This window comes from Gopherus flavomarginatus, chromosome 19 (assembly GCF_025201925.1).
Source record: "Gopherus flavomarginatus isolate rGopFla2 chromosome 19, rGopFla2.mat.asm, whole genome shotgun sequence".
Lineage (NCBI taxonomy): Eukaryota > Metazoa > Chordata > Testudines > Testudinidae > Gopherus > Gopherus flavomarginatus.
Window position 1 is genome coordinate 24,537,049 of NC_066635.1, and position 16,264 is coordinate 24,553,312.

The window sequence follows — 16,264 nt, forward strand, 5'->3', positions numbered from 1 at the left end:
GACCTACTGTTCGTGCTCAGATCATTAAACTGTGGATGGCATGGGCCGTGTTTTGTGGCATTAATTAGAGTGTCTCACTGCTAAAACCAAAGGCAGGCAGTTCAGTGAAGACTTCCACTTCACTGCTAACCTGCTGGGCTCTGAGCTCAGTGAGCTTACCACACATGCTACCAGATGTGCTAGAGTATCAAAGCACAGCTGCCTGAGTTGATGAAGCCATCACTCCTTCAAGCCTTCCAGAGTCCAAACATGACAATAACGTTCATTTCCTTTTGTAAGAAAGGAACAAATGGGGGAGAAATCCACCCTGTAAAGGGGCCCTTTGCCATGCTGAAATCTGGGCCTTGTTTGCACTCACAGGATGTTGGCTCTGTGGTGAGTTGTACAGGGTACATGAGACTATATCGAAAACCGGAGACCTTCAGAAACTATCCTAGCTCCCAAACACCAGGAACGCTGCTTCTTCCAAGGGGAGCAGCCCCATCCTGCAGGGCTACAGAATAGCAGGGGTGTTGTAGCAGCCAGTATTTGATGCAGTGGATGGCTTTGTGTTGCTTTCGCAGACAGTGCGGAGGGCATGGCTGTCCTGCCGTGGGGTTACACTGGGTTTTAAAAGGCACCGTGAAGCACAGCCTTTAAAAGTAGAGCAGATTGCACTCAGAGGATGTTGTTGGATCTGTGATGATTTTACACTGTGTTCTTTTATACAGATTTCACAGGGGAGACCAGCGTTTCTCAAATTCATAGATTCATAGACTCTAGAACTGGAAGGGACCTCGAGAGGTCATTGAGTCCAGTCCCCTGCCCTCATGGCAGGACCAAATACTGTCTGGACCATCCCTGATAGACATTTATCTAACCTACTCTTTAATATCTCCAGAGATGGAGATTCCACAACCTCCCTAGGCAATCTATTCCAGTGTTTAAACACCCTGACAGTTAGGAACTTTTTCCTAATGTCCAACCTAAACCTCCCTTGCTGCAGTTTAAGCCCATTGCTTCTTGTTCACCTTCGCCTCTAAGGATAGAACAGGTTTTCTCCCTCCTCCTGATGACACCCTTTTAGATACATGAAAACTGCTATCATGTCCCCTCTCAGTCTTCTCTTTTCCAGACTAAACAAACCCAATTCTTTCAGCCTTCCTTCATAGGTCATGTTCTCTAGACCTTTAATCATTCTTGTTGCTCTTCTCTGGACCCTCTCCAATGTCTCCACATCTTTCTTGAAATGCGTTGCCCATGAAATTGGGGGTCCTGACCCAAAAGGGAGTTGTAGGGGGGGTTGCAAGGTTATTTTAGGGGCGTTGTAGTATTGCCAGCTTCAGAGCTGAGTGGCGGTTGTTGGCCGGTGCCTAGCTCTGAAGGCAGCACCCTGCCAGAAGCATCGCAGAAGTAAGCGTAGCAGTACTGCAACCCCCCACCCCTACAATAACCTTGCGACCCACCCACCCACACAAAACTCCTTTTTAGGTCAGGACCCCTACAATTACAACACTGTTAAATTTCAGATTTAAATAGCTAAAATCATGAAATTTACAATTTTAAAAATTCTATGACCGTGAAATTGACCAAAATGGACCAAGAATTTGATAGGGCCCAATGATGATCCAACCAGCCTGAAAGGATGTTGCGGAAGCCCAAAAACATTGTCCTTGTGGGTTACCAGGAGCATCCCATTCAACCATTCTGGAGCCTTCTCACATTGCAAGGTCTGAATCTGTGTGCGGGAGGAGAAAGGAGATCACTGCGTTTGCTGAGTGTGACAACTGGGCATGTCCTGGAGGCCTCTGCACTCAACTGCTCTAACATTGAGGCTGCCCCTGCTTTTCCCAGGATGGATTTCAGCTTTCCTGTGCATCTCTGGAAGGGCACACTGGAGCCTTGTGCCACTGCTGACTGGAGCCTCATCTCAGCACACTGCCCTGGCATTGACTCTTTATCAGGACAGAACCACTTGCTAGAACAGTTGTAGGCTTTGCTGTGGGAGTTCAGCAGTAAGAGTGGGAGTAACACTCTTTCCAGTCCACTAGTATCTCTGGAGGAGGTTAACAGAAGCTAGTGAAGTTAGACATTTTGAAATCAGCAGGTTCAGATAACGTGCATTGAAGAGCTTTAAGAGAGCTGACTGAGGAGCTCACTGGACCATTAATGTTGATTCTCAGTAAGTCCTGAAGCACTGGAGAAATTCCAGGAGGCTAGAAGAAAACTAGTATTGTACCAATATTGAAAAAGGGTAAACAGGATGACCGTGTCCTTATAGACCTGTCAGCCTGACACTGATCCCAGGGAAGATCATGGAGCAGTTGATACAGGACTCAGTTAATAAATAATTAAAGGAAGGTGATGTAATTAACAAACTGAACGTGAGTTTATGGAAAATAGGATCTGTCAAACTAACTTGATGTCTTTTTTTTTATGAGATTACATGTTTGGTTGATAAAGGTAATAGTGTTGATGTAATAGACTTAAACTACTGTCTGGGGTTTGGCTTGGTACCACATGTCATTTTGATTAAAAACACTTGAAATATATATAATGGGCCCATATTAAATGGATTAAAAGCTGGCTAACTGACAGGTCTGAATTGTAAACAGGGAATCATCATCACTGAGCAGGTGTGTTTCTACTGGAGTCCCTCAGGGATCTGTTCTTGGCCCTATGCTATTTAACATTTTTATCAATGAGCAGGATGAAAAGATAAAATCATCACTGATGAAGTTTGCAGATGACACAAGAATTGTGGGAGTGGTGAACAATGAGGAGGACAGGTCACTGATACAGAAAGATCTGGAGTGCTTGGTAAACTAGGCACAAGCAGACAATATACATTTCAATATGGCTAAATGTAAAAGTACACATCTAGGACCAAAGAGTGCAGGCCATACTTGAAGGAGGGGGGACTCTGAGAAACAGTGACTGACAAAGATTTTGGAGTCGTGGTGGATAATCAGCTGAACATGAGCTCCCCAAGTGAAGTTTTGGCCAAAAGGATTAATGTGATGCTTTTGGGAGCACAAACGGGAATCTCAAGGAGCAGAGAGGTTATTTGACCTCTGTGTTTGGTGCTGGTGGAATACTATGTCCAGGTTTGGTGCCCACAGTTCAAGAAGATTGCTGATAAATTGGAGAGGGGTCAGAGAAGAGCCATGAGACTGATTAGAAGGATTAGAAAACCTGCCTTGTAGTGTTAAACTCAAGGAGCTCAATCTGTTTTGTTCAGCAAAAAGAAGGTTAAGGGGTGATTTGGTTACAGTCTATAAGTGCCTACAACTGGAACAAATATTTACTAAGGGGCTTTTCAGTGTAGCAGAGAAAGGTCTAACCCAGTGGTTCTTAACCTGTTAATGCAGCCCACAGTGTGTTGAGTGGGGCGCAGGTTGAGAACTACAGCCCCTTCCACCCTAAAACCGCCCATAGTGGCCTATGATCAGCACTCCACCCAGAGCAGGGCCAGGTGTGGAGCCCTGGGTGCAGTCCAGGTAGCTGGACCCAAATCCTGCTTCACGGGGCTGAACAGGACCCGTGGCATGGAGCCGGGCAGGAGCAGGGACCCGGACCCGGACCCGGACCCTGGGGTCAGGCAGGAGCAGGGACCCGGACCCGAATGCTGGGGCATGAGGCTGGGCAGGAGCAGGAACCCAGACTCGGACCCTGAGGCACGGGGCCAGGCAGGAGCAGGGACCCCCAGCACCAGGCCAGTAGTGGAGCCCCTGGCAGGGCTGGCAGCCAGGACCCGAGAAGGGGGGTCAGGAGCAGAGCCCCACCTAAAACCTGAGGCAAACCCCTTAGTTCCCAGAGCCTCCCCTCTCCCCACCCACAGACCCACTCTCCTGCCCTGCGGCACTCACCAGCCCTCTGCTGGCAGGAGCACAGGTGCAGTCTGCAGTAGGTGTCTTCCCCTCAGCCAGCCCTGCTCCCTGCCAGACCAGAGTGGCAAATTTTGAATTTTTTTAGCACACAGCTGGGCTGCAGATGTGTGCTAATTGGGCCACATGCAGCCCGCAGGTTGAGACCCGCTGGTCTAATCCGATCCAATAGCTGGAAGCTGAAAGTAGAGAAGTTGAGACTGGAAATAAAGTGTAAATTTTTGAAGGTGAGAGTAGTTCACCACTGGAGCAATTGACCAAGGGTTGTGGTGGATTCTCCATCCCTGGCAATCTTTAAATCACGGCGTTAGGATGGGGAAGTTCCCTGGCCTGTGTTATAGAGGAGCTCAGACTAAATGGTCACAGCGGCCTTGGAATCTCTGAAAATACCCTCTAGTAGGCACCCCCTGACGAAGAAGAGCAGAGGGCAGGGCTGCTAGTCTGAGCAGAGACTGGGAGAATCTGTCTGCCATTAGTTTGTGACTCCTGTGGAGCAGGGATCGGTCTGACTCAGGGCTGTAGAATAGCTGGCCCCCTTTGGGGACTATATGAAGAGTGATACTAAGTGAAGATTAGCGGAAATGTGTTGGGTTTCCTTGGATGAAGGTGCCTGTAACTGCTAAGGCTTTTGGAGTTGAAAGGACGCCTCGCTCAAAGCTGTGGCATTGCATCTGGTGGCTGGTCCCTCTTGATGAGTGATAGTAGCTGTGTATATTTCAGGAAACAGCTGTGGTTTTGACACTGGTTTTCATACAGTGACTACCAGCATCTAAATGAGACATTGTTAATCTGCAGGGGACCCCTAATCCCTCTCCTGGGGCCAAGTTGGGGCTCTCACAGATGAGACACAATGCCAGTGTTCTGGGGCTGGGTAATATGGAGGGCCCTCACTGCCTGCCATATAACTGGGGCCCACGCACTGGGAGCACTTTCCTCAGCAGGAAGTGGCTCTCTTAAACAGATGATGTTTACAAAGTCAGTTGCCCCGACTCCATGGGTGTGGGTCAGGCTGACTTCTCCATTCTGTCTGCCAGCTCCAGCACTCCATGGGCTGCTGCTCCCCTGCAGCTGATGGGAGGGGTGGCTATCCCAGACATGCAATAGCTGTGAGGGTCTCCCTCTGTCCCCTCCTCACTGTGCCCTGAGGCCTTGGTGCAAGCATTCCTGTTGTTCCCTTTCTGTCTGCAGGATGGAGACGTTCCCGTCAGTGACAGAGGAGGTGCTGAGGGAGTTCCAGGTGCTGCTGAAGCACAGCCCCCCTCCCATTGGAAGCACCCGCATGCTGCAGCTCATGGCTATCAACATGTTTGCAGTGTACAATTCCCAGCCCAAAGGTACCAAGTGTTGTCAAGGATGGGGGCTGGGGAGTTTTGCCCTGTTCTGTGTGGCAAGTGATTAAATCCATGTGGCTGGAGAAGAGCAGGGGAGGGATACTGAACGGGCAGCCTTCAGGGAGGCAGAGCTTTCTTTGAATGCCTGCTGTGTGGAAGGCAGTAGAAAGGGCCCTGAGGCCTCTCCCCAGAAAGCGTTGCTCTGTTCTGAGTGGGGAAGAGTTTCGGGGTGTCTTTCTGGAGTTGGGCAGAAGAGTGTTGTGGAGGAGGAGGATGGCAATCCTCACTCAAAGGCTGTCCCTAGGAACTGAATGAATGCCGAGTGATTTCCTGACATGCTTTCCCAGCATCTTTCTCTGACCCCGCTCAGAGCCTTACAGTGGCACTTAGAGGCAGGCCCGAAGACAGCTGCTCTCTGGAGGCATCATCCGTGGCATTAAAGGGACAGCTCTGGGGGAGCATGCCCAGTCCAGTGGCTGCCTGTGACTGTGTGACTGTTCACTGCTGAGCCTCTTTGGAGGTAGCTGATGGAGGCGGTAACTGAAGGGCCAGGAAAGGAGCCTCGCCCCAGACAGAGCCAGCTGGGAAACAAAGCCGGTGTGTCCAGATGGGGTATGGTTGCTTCTCTCCTTGCGCCTCCTCCATTCACTCTTGGGCTAGGTGTGTTGGCTTATAGCCTTGAGTTTATTGAACAAGCGGCTGTCCCCAAAGCCAGTGGGGGGCTCCGGGGCTGAGTGCCCTTCCCTCAGGTGCTCTGCAGAGAATTCCGAGTGCAGCTGAGGTGACTAGTTCTTCCCCACTTGCCTGTTTGTTTGTAGCCATAGGGAATGACAGGGGGGTTGGACTTGCAGTCCCAGGGCAGGAAGAGCCAACGTTTAAAGCACCAGCTGCTGGATGTTTAGATTCGGAAGGGGGCAAGGCCTTTCCCCCTTGGATGGTGCACTACAGTTGTGGCCAGAGTGCTGGGTTCTTACAGATACAGTGAGACATGATCCCTGCCACAGAAAGCTCATGATTTCAGCTTTTTCTTGGCGAGCAGTTGGCTCCTTGTAGTGCCAGACTAAGTGACGAGGGGACGAGATGAGCTGACTGCGTGAAGTGGTGTGCTGGAGAAATAGCTGCATCCCAGCCTGCTTCCCAGGTATCTTCCGGTCTTAAGAAGGAACTGCCCCCTTGGGAGTTACAAGTGCTGCTGCTTAGGTTGGGCTCATGAGCCCAGTCTGCTAGATGCCAGCAAACCAGATGGAGTGTTTATCTTTCCCGGCTTCAAAGTACTTTACAAACATGAGCAAATGCCTCCTCTCAGCCCCCTGGGAGCCAGGTCATTGTCCTTATCCCTGTGCTACAGATGCAGGGACAGGCACAGAGTAGGAAAGAGCCCTGGCCAAGCTCATGCTGCAAGGCACAGGCAGAGCTGTGGCTAAAATCCAGATGTCTTGACTCCCAGTCCTGCACTCAGACCACCAACTTTAGCTGCTTCATCCCCTGTTCCAAGAGAATGCAGGCAAGGGGGAGGGAGCTGAGGCTATCTTTTCTCTCGCTATGGGAAATAAGCCCCAATGTTCTTAAGGATCCCTCTCTCCTAAGTGAGTAGGTGCCTGCTGCGCCCAGCGTCATGTCTCTGTAGGGAGCAATCCCTTTCCTGCTTGGGGCTCAGCGGTGAGTGCCTGGAACCAGTGACTGTGTTCATGAGATGCCTGTGAATTGGAGGATGCTGCAGTTCCCACCTGACACTCAGCAACGTTAGAGGGTTTGTCGGAGGTCTTGTGCTCAGCTCTTGTGTTTGAGACCCTAGGCCACTGCTGATCACGTTCCTGGGGTAGAAATACTATTGTCAAAGTGAGCTTGTTGCCAGCGGGAACATCCCTGACATTTCCGGGGTGTGCATATGTTGGATGCTGGCAAAGTCCCATGTGAGTCTGGAGCAGATTTCATGGTACTGAGAGGTACAAAGAGCTGGATGCTGAGGAAAAGCAAAGAGCCTGGAGTTTTAAATGTATGCAAGAGCTTTTGCTGCATTGTTGCCAAGTGCCCAGTGCATAGCTGAGGCGTTGGCTCCACGCCCTGGTGTGTGGGCTGCTGTGGGCAGAGGGCTGAGGGGAGCTTACTGCAGTGATGGCTGGTGGGAAGATGCATGTTTCCATTTCCCAGCATATGAGTCACATTCTGTGTGTTGCACTTGCACGGACAGCGGCAAGAGGGGGTGTTGTGGTGATCAGCATCTGTGTATGAGGGAGGCTGAAAGACCTTAAAACCTTTCCCTAATTATCAACAGCACAGTCACTGAAGGGAGTGGCAAATCACGAGTGACTCCATTCAGCGGCCTTCCCCAACAATCTGCACTGCTGGGCAGTGCTGTCCTGTGCACATGCCTGCAGGTGTGGTCTCTGTCAGGGTGCAGTCTGTCTGATCTCTGCTCAGAGCAGGAGGTAGGCTGCCTCTGGGGCAGAGAGGGAATTAATCCATAGGCTCCCTGCCCTGCCCTGGGGCTCCTGCTGTGGAATGGACTTGCTGCCCATAGGGTTAGTTGGCTCGTGAACCTTCCCTTTGCTCCTGTTGATCTCCAGGCCTCGGAGACCCCTGTCTGTACTAGAAAATCTTTTCAAAACTTCCCCACCAGCTGCTGCCACCGCTGAGCTTACAGTCAGGTGAGGCTCTGTGGCTCCATCCCCTTAGGGCTCCCATCCTTGTTCATACCAAGGGAGCTGGACTGGTGCCAGCAAAGGTGCAGCAGACCTGGGGTCAGGCAACTGTCCCTTGGAACTGTGACTGATTCTATTGCTTCCATTCACAGACTCTCACATGACTCCAGGTGGAGCCAAGAATCCCACTCAGGGGCTTTTCTCCTGATGGAGCCCCCAGTGACCAGCGAGCCAGCCCCTCAGCTGCCCATGTGGAAGAGGTGTTGGGAAGGGTCTGTTTGCCCCAGCTGCTGCCTTGTAGCAGAGCCACGTAGTGCTATGGCAGACCCTGGCCTGGGGTGGGAAAAGAGAACTGGACGCAGGATCCAAGGCTGCAACTAGTGCAGTTGCTGCTCCTGTCTAGTGTGAGCTGTCAATGGCTGCTGATCCCTTTGAGGCCATCCTGGGCTCCCAGGGAAGGGCAGGGACCTTTTTGGGGTGGCCATGTTTAAGAGTTTGCTAGCCATCTGCACATGTGACTCGCAAGGAAGTTTGGGTCCCTTTATTCAAACCACAGACACTCCAAGAATTTTAATTTTTTTTAATTTTGTAATTTGGGGAAATAAAACTCTGGTTTCTGAAAGGGCTAATTGAAGCCGTGCTTGCAGCAGGGGCATGTTGGTGGGGAGAGAAACCCCCTCCCAGCCCATCTGTGCCCAATTTACTCCAATCTGGCCTCTCGGGGGCTTTTTTCTCTCTCTCTCTCTCTCTTTAATAATTTGTTTTATAATTCCTGGAATCAAACCCATCTCAGACACACTGTTTTATTTTACTGTATTATTGGATTATACTTCCTATAAATCACTGGATGTTATTCATAGGCCACCCCCGGAATAACTTCCCCTCTCCCCGATGGGTCTACATTCCACACAAATGCACACCAACCTGGGGGCTCAGCAGAGGGCACCCTAGAGACACTTCCCGGAAATCCCAGCAAATTTCCCTGGCTCTGGGTGTGAGGCATCAGGCTGCAGCACCTGGATGCCTTCTGGCACTCACAGTCCTGTTGCATTTGTTCTTTCTAGTTTGTGAGGAACTCGGGCTGAAAGGGAGGGGGTTGCCACATATGCATCCCCAGCATATGTGGGGAATGGAGTGCAGAGTCAGGGCTGGGTACTGCTGTCTGTGCTAGTGCTTTGGGCTCATGAACAGAAAGACAGGCCAGACTTTAATCAGAAGAAATGTCAGTGGCATGTGGTGACTAACCTGTGTGACCTGCTGACCATTAACGAAGGGTCTTGCTGTTTGTATGGCAGTCGCACCACCGAGGTGGCTTTGGAACATGGGAACAGGTTCATTAGGGCAGCTTATAGGAAATCAGTCCCTAATATAGAATCGTACTGGTTTGTGACTAGGGCTTGGCTCACATGGGCCAAACCCTGGGCCCACTCTCTCATATGGGCCCAAAGGTCCTCCTTCCTCTCCTCTCCCCACTGGAGGGCAACAGAACTAGTGTGGCAGTGCTGCAGGGGGTTGGGAGTGCAGGCTGAGGAGAGTCCCACCCCTGTACGCCATGGAACTGTGCGCTTGGGGCCTCTGGAGCAGCGTGGCAAGCCATCATTGCACATCCTCTAGCCACTGCTGTGCACATGTGGAAAGGAAAAAGCTAATGCTTAGCAGAACTGTCTGGTGCATAGACCTCCTCTGCACCAGTTCCTGCCAGGTCCACTGAAAGACATAATCTGATAAAGGAATCTGTATGGGATTGCAAAGTATCTGTGCCTTCAGGTATATGTGAGACCCTCCCCCTTCTTCACCAGGTGCATGTTCAGCATCTGTGCACATCACTCATGTCATTCTCAACTGAATTCATTATGTACTTAGTCTGTTACCAAACAGACAGCTCCTCTGCCATCCTGCTCCTATGTGTGGCTCTGTGCTGAGCACACTGTGTGCTTCGCTTTAGTGACCGCAAATGCTCTGACTTGTGAGCTAGATCTGTGAACCCTTAAAATAACCCTTGAGATGTTGGAAAGGCGAGCAGCGTCTACCCTTGGCGGCAGAGCCGGCCCTGTCTCCGAGTGTCTCTTCAGCACTTGCTTGGTTTCCCGCACAGGATCACGCTTTGCTTGACGAGCTAACTGCAGCATCGGAAAAAAGGCTCAGCCGGAAACACTTACTGCTCATCTAGCGCAGCCGCATCTCAATGGCTTTTCGTGAGGGTCTAACCACATTGTGCGTATTGGAGCACAGAGAAGGTGCTGGGAGCTGAGCCCAAAGGGGTCCGGTATAGTCGAGCTGGTTTAAAAATAAAACACTGCTGTGGACGACAGCCTTGGTTTGGTGGAGTTTTAAAATTAGGTTTAAAACGAGGCTTAATGAAACCTCAGACTCCAGTTAGCAGAAGCAGTGGTGTGATCGCCCTGGCTGGAAAGTGGAGCTGAGCCCTTTCTCCTAATTCCCCCTCTCTGTGGTAAAGCTCAGCTGTCCTGTTCTCTGCATTTTCCATAGTAAAGCACCTGGAGCAAGAGGAAAATCAGAGCAGAGATTGTATCAGGCGGGCCAGGCTTGGTGAGGACTGGGTTCTCTGCACAGTCTGGAAGCCCAGCTTGGCCACATCTCTACTGCATGTTTTACCCATAGCCGGGATGCCCCTGTTATAACTAGGTCTCCCAACACAGTAGGGTTTACATGCCTCTAGAATAGGTCACTGCTGTTTCCCTTTAAGGCTGACTGGGTATTACTGTCCTTAGTATGTGTGTGTGGGGGGGTCTGAAATGACACTCTCAGAGCTCCGCTTTGGGGAAGAGAGTCATTACATTTCCCCCTTCCCTTCTCCCTGTGCTTGGACTGGGAGCTGCGAACCCAGAGCTTGGGGTCGGAACGGCTCAGACTTGTGACCTAGCCCAAAGGAGAAAGGGGGTCTCTTGCAGAGAGTTCACGGTCTGTTTTGGACTGCTCACCCTACCTCCAGCTGTGCTGAGCTCGCTGTGGAGATTGGGCTGGGAAGAGTATGCACTGAAGGGCACCTGGGGATTGCGGCTTGCACGTTGGGTTAGGTTTTATCCTCAGCCTAATATTGAGGACAGTAGCAGCACCTAGCAGCCCCAGCCATGGACCCAGGACCCTACTGTGCTAAGCACGGTACAGGAAGAAGGTCCCTGGCCCAGTGAATTTACGATCTGAGCAGTGCCTTGGCCTTTGTACAGATCTGCTTAGTGTCTGTGCTATTCACTTGAGGAGAAAATATGCACCCACAGCACCCCGTGTCACTTCTGTAGGCCGTGGGCCTGTCCCCTTCTGCTTAGGAGAAGCCTAGCTCTGGAATAAAAGAGAGTGCTGCAGGTCAGGCTGGAGGCGCCTTGGCAGAGCTGTGAGAAGGAACGTCTGTGAAACTGTCTCACGCTGAGCTGTAGCTGATGCTGGACTCCTGTGGGATGCAGGCATGGCTGGAAGTGCTGGCAGACTGTTAGGGTTTTCTCTCTCTCAGGTAGCTGTGAGGGTGGGGTTTGACAGGACGCTGGGAGCTCTTTCCCTTTCAGGGAGGGAAATCTGTAGGTCTCAGCCACAAGACACATCAGTAAAGCTCAGGTAAGCTGCAATGGTCCTAACACGCTTTCTGAGGAAGCCTCTCCTGAGCTCTTGTGGCTGGTGACAGCAATATTTAGACCGAATCTTCCTTTGCTTATTCCCCTTGGTTTCCTGTTTAAAAGGCAGATTCACATATCTGGGGATTTATTTACCGTAATTGGAATTATTCTCATAGCTTCTGATTTCCACCCTCTGATGCAAGACTGCATAGTGTAACGTGTCCAGAAAGTCATGTGACTTTCCCCCCTTGCCACCAGTGCCAACAGGCGATGCAGTAATCAGCATGTTGCAGGGAATTTCCATGTAGAGTTCAGGTTTCTGAAATCTAGACTTTGGCTTCAGAAGCAGAGCATGGAGCAGGACCTTGTGAAGGGAAGGAAGAGGTTTCCAGTGTATGCTGAGTGCCTGCCATTGTGTCAGATTCTCCAGGCCTCCCCTCCAGCTGGAATAGGGCTGTGCAGCAAAGGTCCCTGTTGGGCAGTCTTAGTAGGTGAACTCTTTGGGGGCTTCTGTCAGGCCTGCCTGTGATGTAAGCAGTTCCTCACTGTCTGCTCAGGAGAGAGGGCGAGACCTAGATCTCATTTCAGGGCAGCAAGCAGAGGGAAATGATTTGTAATCACAAAGCTAGACTCTGCTTTGCAGCCCAGGTTCCGCTGCCTGAGCGTGCCAGTTAGGACAAATCCCGTGGCAACTTGAGTCTGTTTAGATAGCTTTTCTGCTGTTAGTGTGACACTGAGCCCAGACTGGCTGTGGAACGTGCCTCTCTCGTGATGTATTTTCTGGAGCTGGAGGAACTGTGGGCATTTCAGAGAGACCCTGTGAGGGGCATGTGCTGTGTAAAATGAAACTAAAGGCAGGAAATTCTGAGCTCTGACAGACACTGCATCCCTCAGTCCAGGCACTATGAGACGAGAGTGGTGATCAGTACGGCCGTTCTGCGGTGCCTCACCTTCTGTGTGGGGGTATGGAGAAAGGGGAGTGCTTGTGCTGGGAGAGTGAGGACTGGAGGTGTTGCAGGACTGGTTTGCACCCTGACAGGAAATCCTCTCACTTTTAAGGAGACGTTTCATAGTCTAAATATATCTCTTGGCTGTGTGTTGCACCTGTGATTTCCTCCTGTTTCTGTGGAGCAGTGAGTTAATTACTATGTTTTTATTTAATTCCATGTTAGAGAACATAGTATAATTAGGCTCATTACAATGTTTTGTGATGTGGTAATGATCTTGATGACATTTGCCAAGCTGCTCTGTAAGGCCTGCCAGCTTTAAACAGTAAAAGCCCCCTGCCCTGTGTCGCCATGCCCTGCACAGGCTCAAGAACAGCATCCCAGCTCTGTGAGTGTAGCCCTTCCCAGTCCCCTGTGGGCTAGCGGACATTGTCAGCTAACCTCCCATCACCGTTTTTAAGAACCAAATCCCACTCAGTTCTCTCTCATCTCTTCTTGCATTTGTAAGGCACCAATTCCCATGGTAACTAGATGCTAGGTACGCGAAGGGGGTTAGCATTGGCGCAGCTCTGAGGGCTGTGTTGGCAGGGATGTATAAAGTGCCTTTGTCCTGGCTGAGACCAAGGAAGGAGGGTGAGCACAGTCAGAATATTTCAGGAAGCCACGTGTCTGAGAATGAAAGGTGCTCCTCACACAAGTTCAAGTCAACAAGGAAACTCTTGTCTACCTGTTCTCTCCCCTACTTCCATCACAGCTGGTGAGGAGGCCATCTGCACCCTGTGTGTGTTGCACTTAGTCCTGTGGCAGGGCAGTGTTGGATCTGCCTGTGATGATTCTGTGGGCTTCTCTTCACAAAAACCTTGAGGAATCATGTTTGCTAACACGATGTTAAATCCAGCTTTGCAGTCAGTGTAGACTGGGACAAGTTGTGTTTAATGCTGTTAATTGATCATTGGTAAATCTCTTGAAATCCAGCAGAGTTTCTCCTGAGCCTGCTGACACAGTGTTAAACACAACCGTCTCTATCTACACTGATTGCAGAGTCGTGTTCAACACTCTGTGATTCCCAGAGGTTGTGGTTAACATGACCTAGGGAAAGCCAGTAAGTGCCATGGAAAGGGCATAAGTGACTCTCTCCAAATGGTAATGTTGTGGCTAGAGCAACCCTCCCATGAGCTTCTGGCTCGGCCCAAATCTCTGACCCCACTCTAGCCTTCTGCAGCTCCTGCTGTATCCTTCATCCTTGTGTTTCCGACCTCATTGTTCTCCCTGAGCAGTGGATTGGGCCAGCAGGTTTCCATAGCCCTCTGTACTCAGGGCCATGCTGTGTGTGGGATGGGGAAGCAGTGATTGGCACCATATTGGATGGCAACACAACAGCCAGAAGGAAACTGGACATGCAAACCAGTGAGAGAAATGCAGTTGGCTGGCTGTTCTCACACACCCAGTGGTTGTGGTTCTGCGGTGGGATTTTGTTTTAACCTTACTCAGTACCTACCAGGAGCTCAGTGTGCGGATCTCCCTAGCATGCTCTCCCGGCATTGTCTCTCTGCGGACTCCTGGTGCGTCTCTGCCTGAGCCAGAATGGAGACAGGGAGGCTTGCGTAAGCAAATCCTGCTCTCCAGATAGTGGCACCGACGCAGAAAGGAGGCCCCTGCTGCCAAATGAACATTGGGAACAGCATAAACCCTTCAGAGTGAGTCCTAGGGAGCCAAGGGCTGATGAGACCTTGCAGTTGGTGCTGGGAGCAGGCCTCGCCCTTCTCTGGGGCCCCTAATATACAAGGTCCATGGCAGAGAGGGGAAGAATTCTGCCACATGTGCTTGTGTCTTTAAAAGTAGGCAAAGCGGAAGTGATGCTCTCAGCCCATCTCCACTTGGGGCTGCGCACAGCTAGACGCACTGCAGCTGGTGCGAGGCCCTGGCAGCATGAGGAGCTGCTGTCTGTTGGGGTTTACTGCTGTCTACGTTGAAACATGGCTTGGGAGGGGGTTAGTGGCACAGTGCCAGGCCCTGTTAGCCTGGCCTTCTCTTTCCTCTCCTCCCCACCCCCCCATGCTTTAAAGTCACATTTCCAGGCCAGACATAGAATTAATCTCTGGGCACTTCACATTGCTGGCAGCACAAAGCAGGATGTGGGATCTTTTTTTCTCTCTCTCTGCGTCTTGGCTGACTTTTTTACCTCTCGAAGAATTTGGAAGGGCCGTGAGATTCCCCCCTGCTCCCCCCTTGCCTCAGTGCCATGCAGTTTTTCAGCAGGCTGATCACCCTGCTGTGGCTTCACCCTAATAGATTTCATATGTTGATGCAGTTGACATCAGTATCAAACTATTTTACATGTGATCTGGTGTATTTCCTGAGGAAATCTGCAAGATATTTATTAAGAACTAATAAAATAAACCTCTCCATGAGCTTTTAGGTAGTTTTCAATTTTTCATGTCTCTCTCGTTTCCTCTTATCAATGAGTTTCTATTTTCTCTCTGACCATTGCAAAAGGAAACAAAAATAAATGCTTTAAACCATTCCTGAATGGACCCTGAGAATATTTCTGCAGTGATGTATCAGCAAAGTTGTATTTTTTACTGAAGTATTGTCAAGACCAAAAATACCCCACTGTAGTGCATCCTTTTTATAGGGCTTTGTGTGTATTTGAGTGGTGTTCAAGCTTACCCCAGAGTCTGCCTTTCTTCTACCACAGCTTTGCCTCCTATCACAGCTGGAGTCCATTAGGCCTTGAAAATTAAAGTAATCCTGGTTAAGAAAGAAAAATTAATCAACGTAGCAGAGCTGCATTTTCCCCAGCTGAGCCCAGATACCTGCATGGCAGCACTGACTAGAAAGACTCCAGCGAACCAAGAATGTGTGGGTTGGGAGTGTGCTGTGGTCCAGTGGTTTTGCTGCTATGTTCTTGCCACTGAGGGTGTTCCCTGTACCAAAGTTAGCTTGCACTGTACAGATAGCAGCAGTTTCCCTTTCTTGGTGTGTTGTGGAACATCCGCACCAGCAGGGTCTGCCTGGGGGTTGTAGTCAACTGAAGGCTTCTTCTCAGCGTTGATTCCAAGGGAATCCTGGGGGAGCTTGGTGCACTGGAGAGTAGATGTGTGTATAACTGATTAGAGACTGACGTCTACCTGGGAGCTGGGTTTTTCTAGCCCAGTTACCCTAATGTTCCAAGGAGTTCTCTGTATGTGCTTTATTGGCATCTAATTCTGTGTCCTTCATTGAGCTGTATCCCTGACAGAAAGAGCCAAAGGTCAGAGTTGAGCTGAGCAGTTGCATTCTCCCACCCAGCACCCAAAGTGCGGGGTGGCCTGACCTAGAGTGAATCCATCGCCCAGTCTGTGCTCCGTGTTCTGGGATGAGCAGCAGTGCAGGCACAGCCTGAGAGTGGCTGCTGGCTGCTGCTCGTTATTGAGGCCACTCCTGTGCAACCATTTCCAAGATGGAATGTCCCTGCTGGCCAGAGTCTCCAAACGCCCAGCGAAGAGGTGGGGCCAGCACTCTGGTTTCCTGGATGCCACCGGCAGCTGGTACTGTAACCAAGGCCTGCGGAACTCAGAGAGATCACAGAAAACATTATGTATGATGCTAGTCCAGGGCCCCAGTTCAGGAACTGGTGTCCCTCAAACTCTAGTCAGAGCAGCAGGGCCTCTTTCCTTGGCAGCCTGTCTTGTCTGAGTTACTTGCCTGGTGTACTCATAGGTGCCTAGCATTACTGTCTGCTGCCGTCTGGAGATCTGCAGTCCTCAGTTTCCTGTAGAGCCGTTCAGCGAAAGCAGTAATTAGGGCTTGTAAAAATGTATTTTATTAGCAAGAAGTGTTGGTGGATAATTGGCCATAATTTGAACCCAGCCAGATTGGAGATTAATCAAAAATCCCAGAGATCTTTTTACCAGAACTGCTAGGGTT

The 16,264-nt window shown here is 50.5% G+C and overlaps 1 protein-coding gene and 1 long non-coding RNA gene across 6 annotated transcripts in view; both read left to right on the top strand.

Annotated features, from left to right (window-relative positions):
* SMG6 (SMG6 nonsense mediated mRNA decay factor) overlaps positions 1-16,264 on the top strand; it is a 152,309-nt gene that overhangs the window by 41,724 nt on the left and 94,321 nt on the right. For all 4 annotated transcript variants that reach the window (XM_050929062.1, XM_050929060.1, XM_050929061.1 and 1 more), the window contains exon 10: positions 5,055-5,200. In XM_050929062.1, the coding sequence (XP_050785019.1) occupies positions 5,055-5,200 (146 nt within the window). The remainder of the gene's footprint in view (positions 1-5,054; positions 5,201-16,264) is intronic.
* LOC127037413 (uncharacterized) lies at positions 5,739-8,468 on the top strand. 2 transcript variants are annotated; one of them, XR_007770364.1, is made up of 2 exons: positions 5,739-5,809; positions 7,992-8,468. It is a non-coding gene; the product is annotated as an uncharacterized LOC127037413 (long non-coding RNA). The 2 variants fall into 2 exon arrangements; XR_007770365.1 differs by having other exon boundaries at positions 5,750-5,794.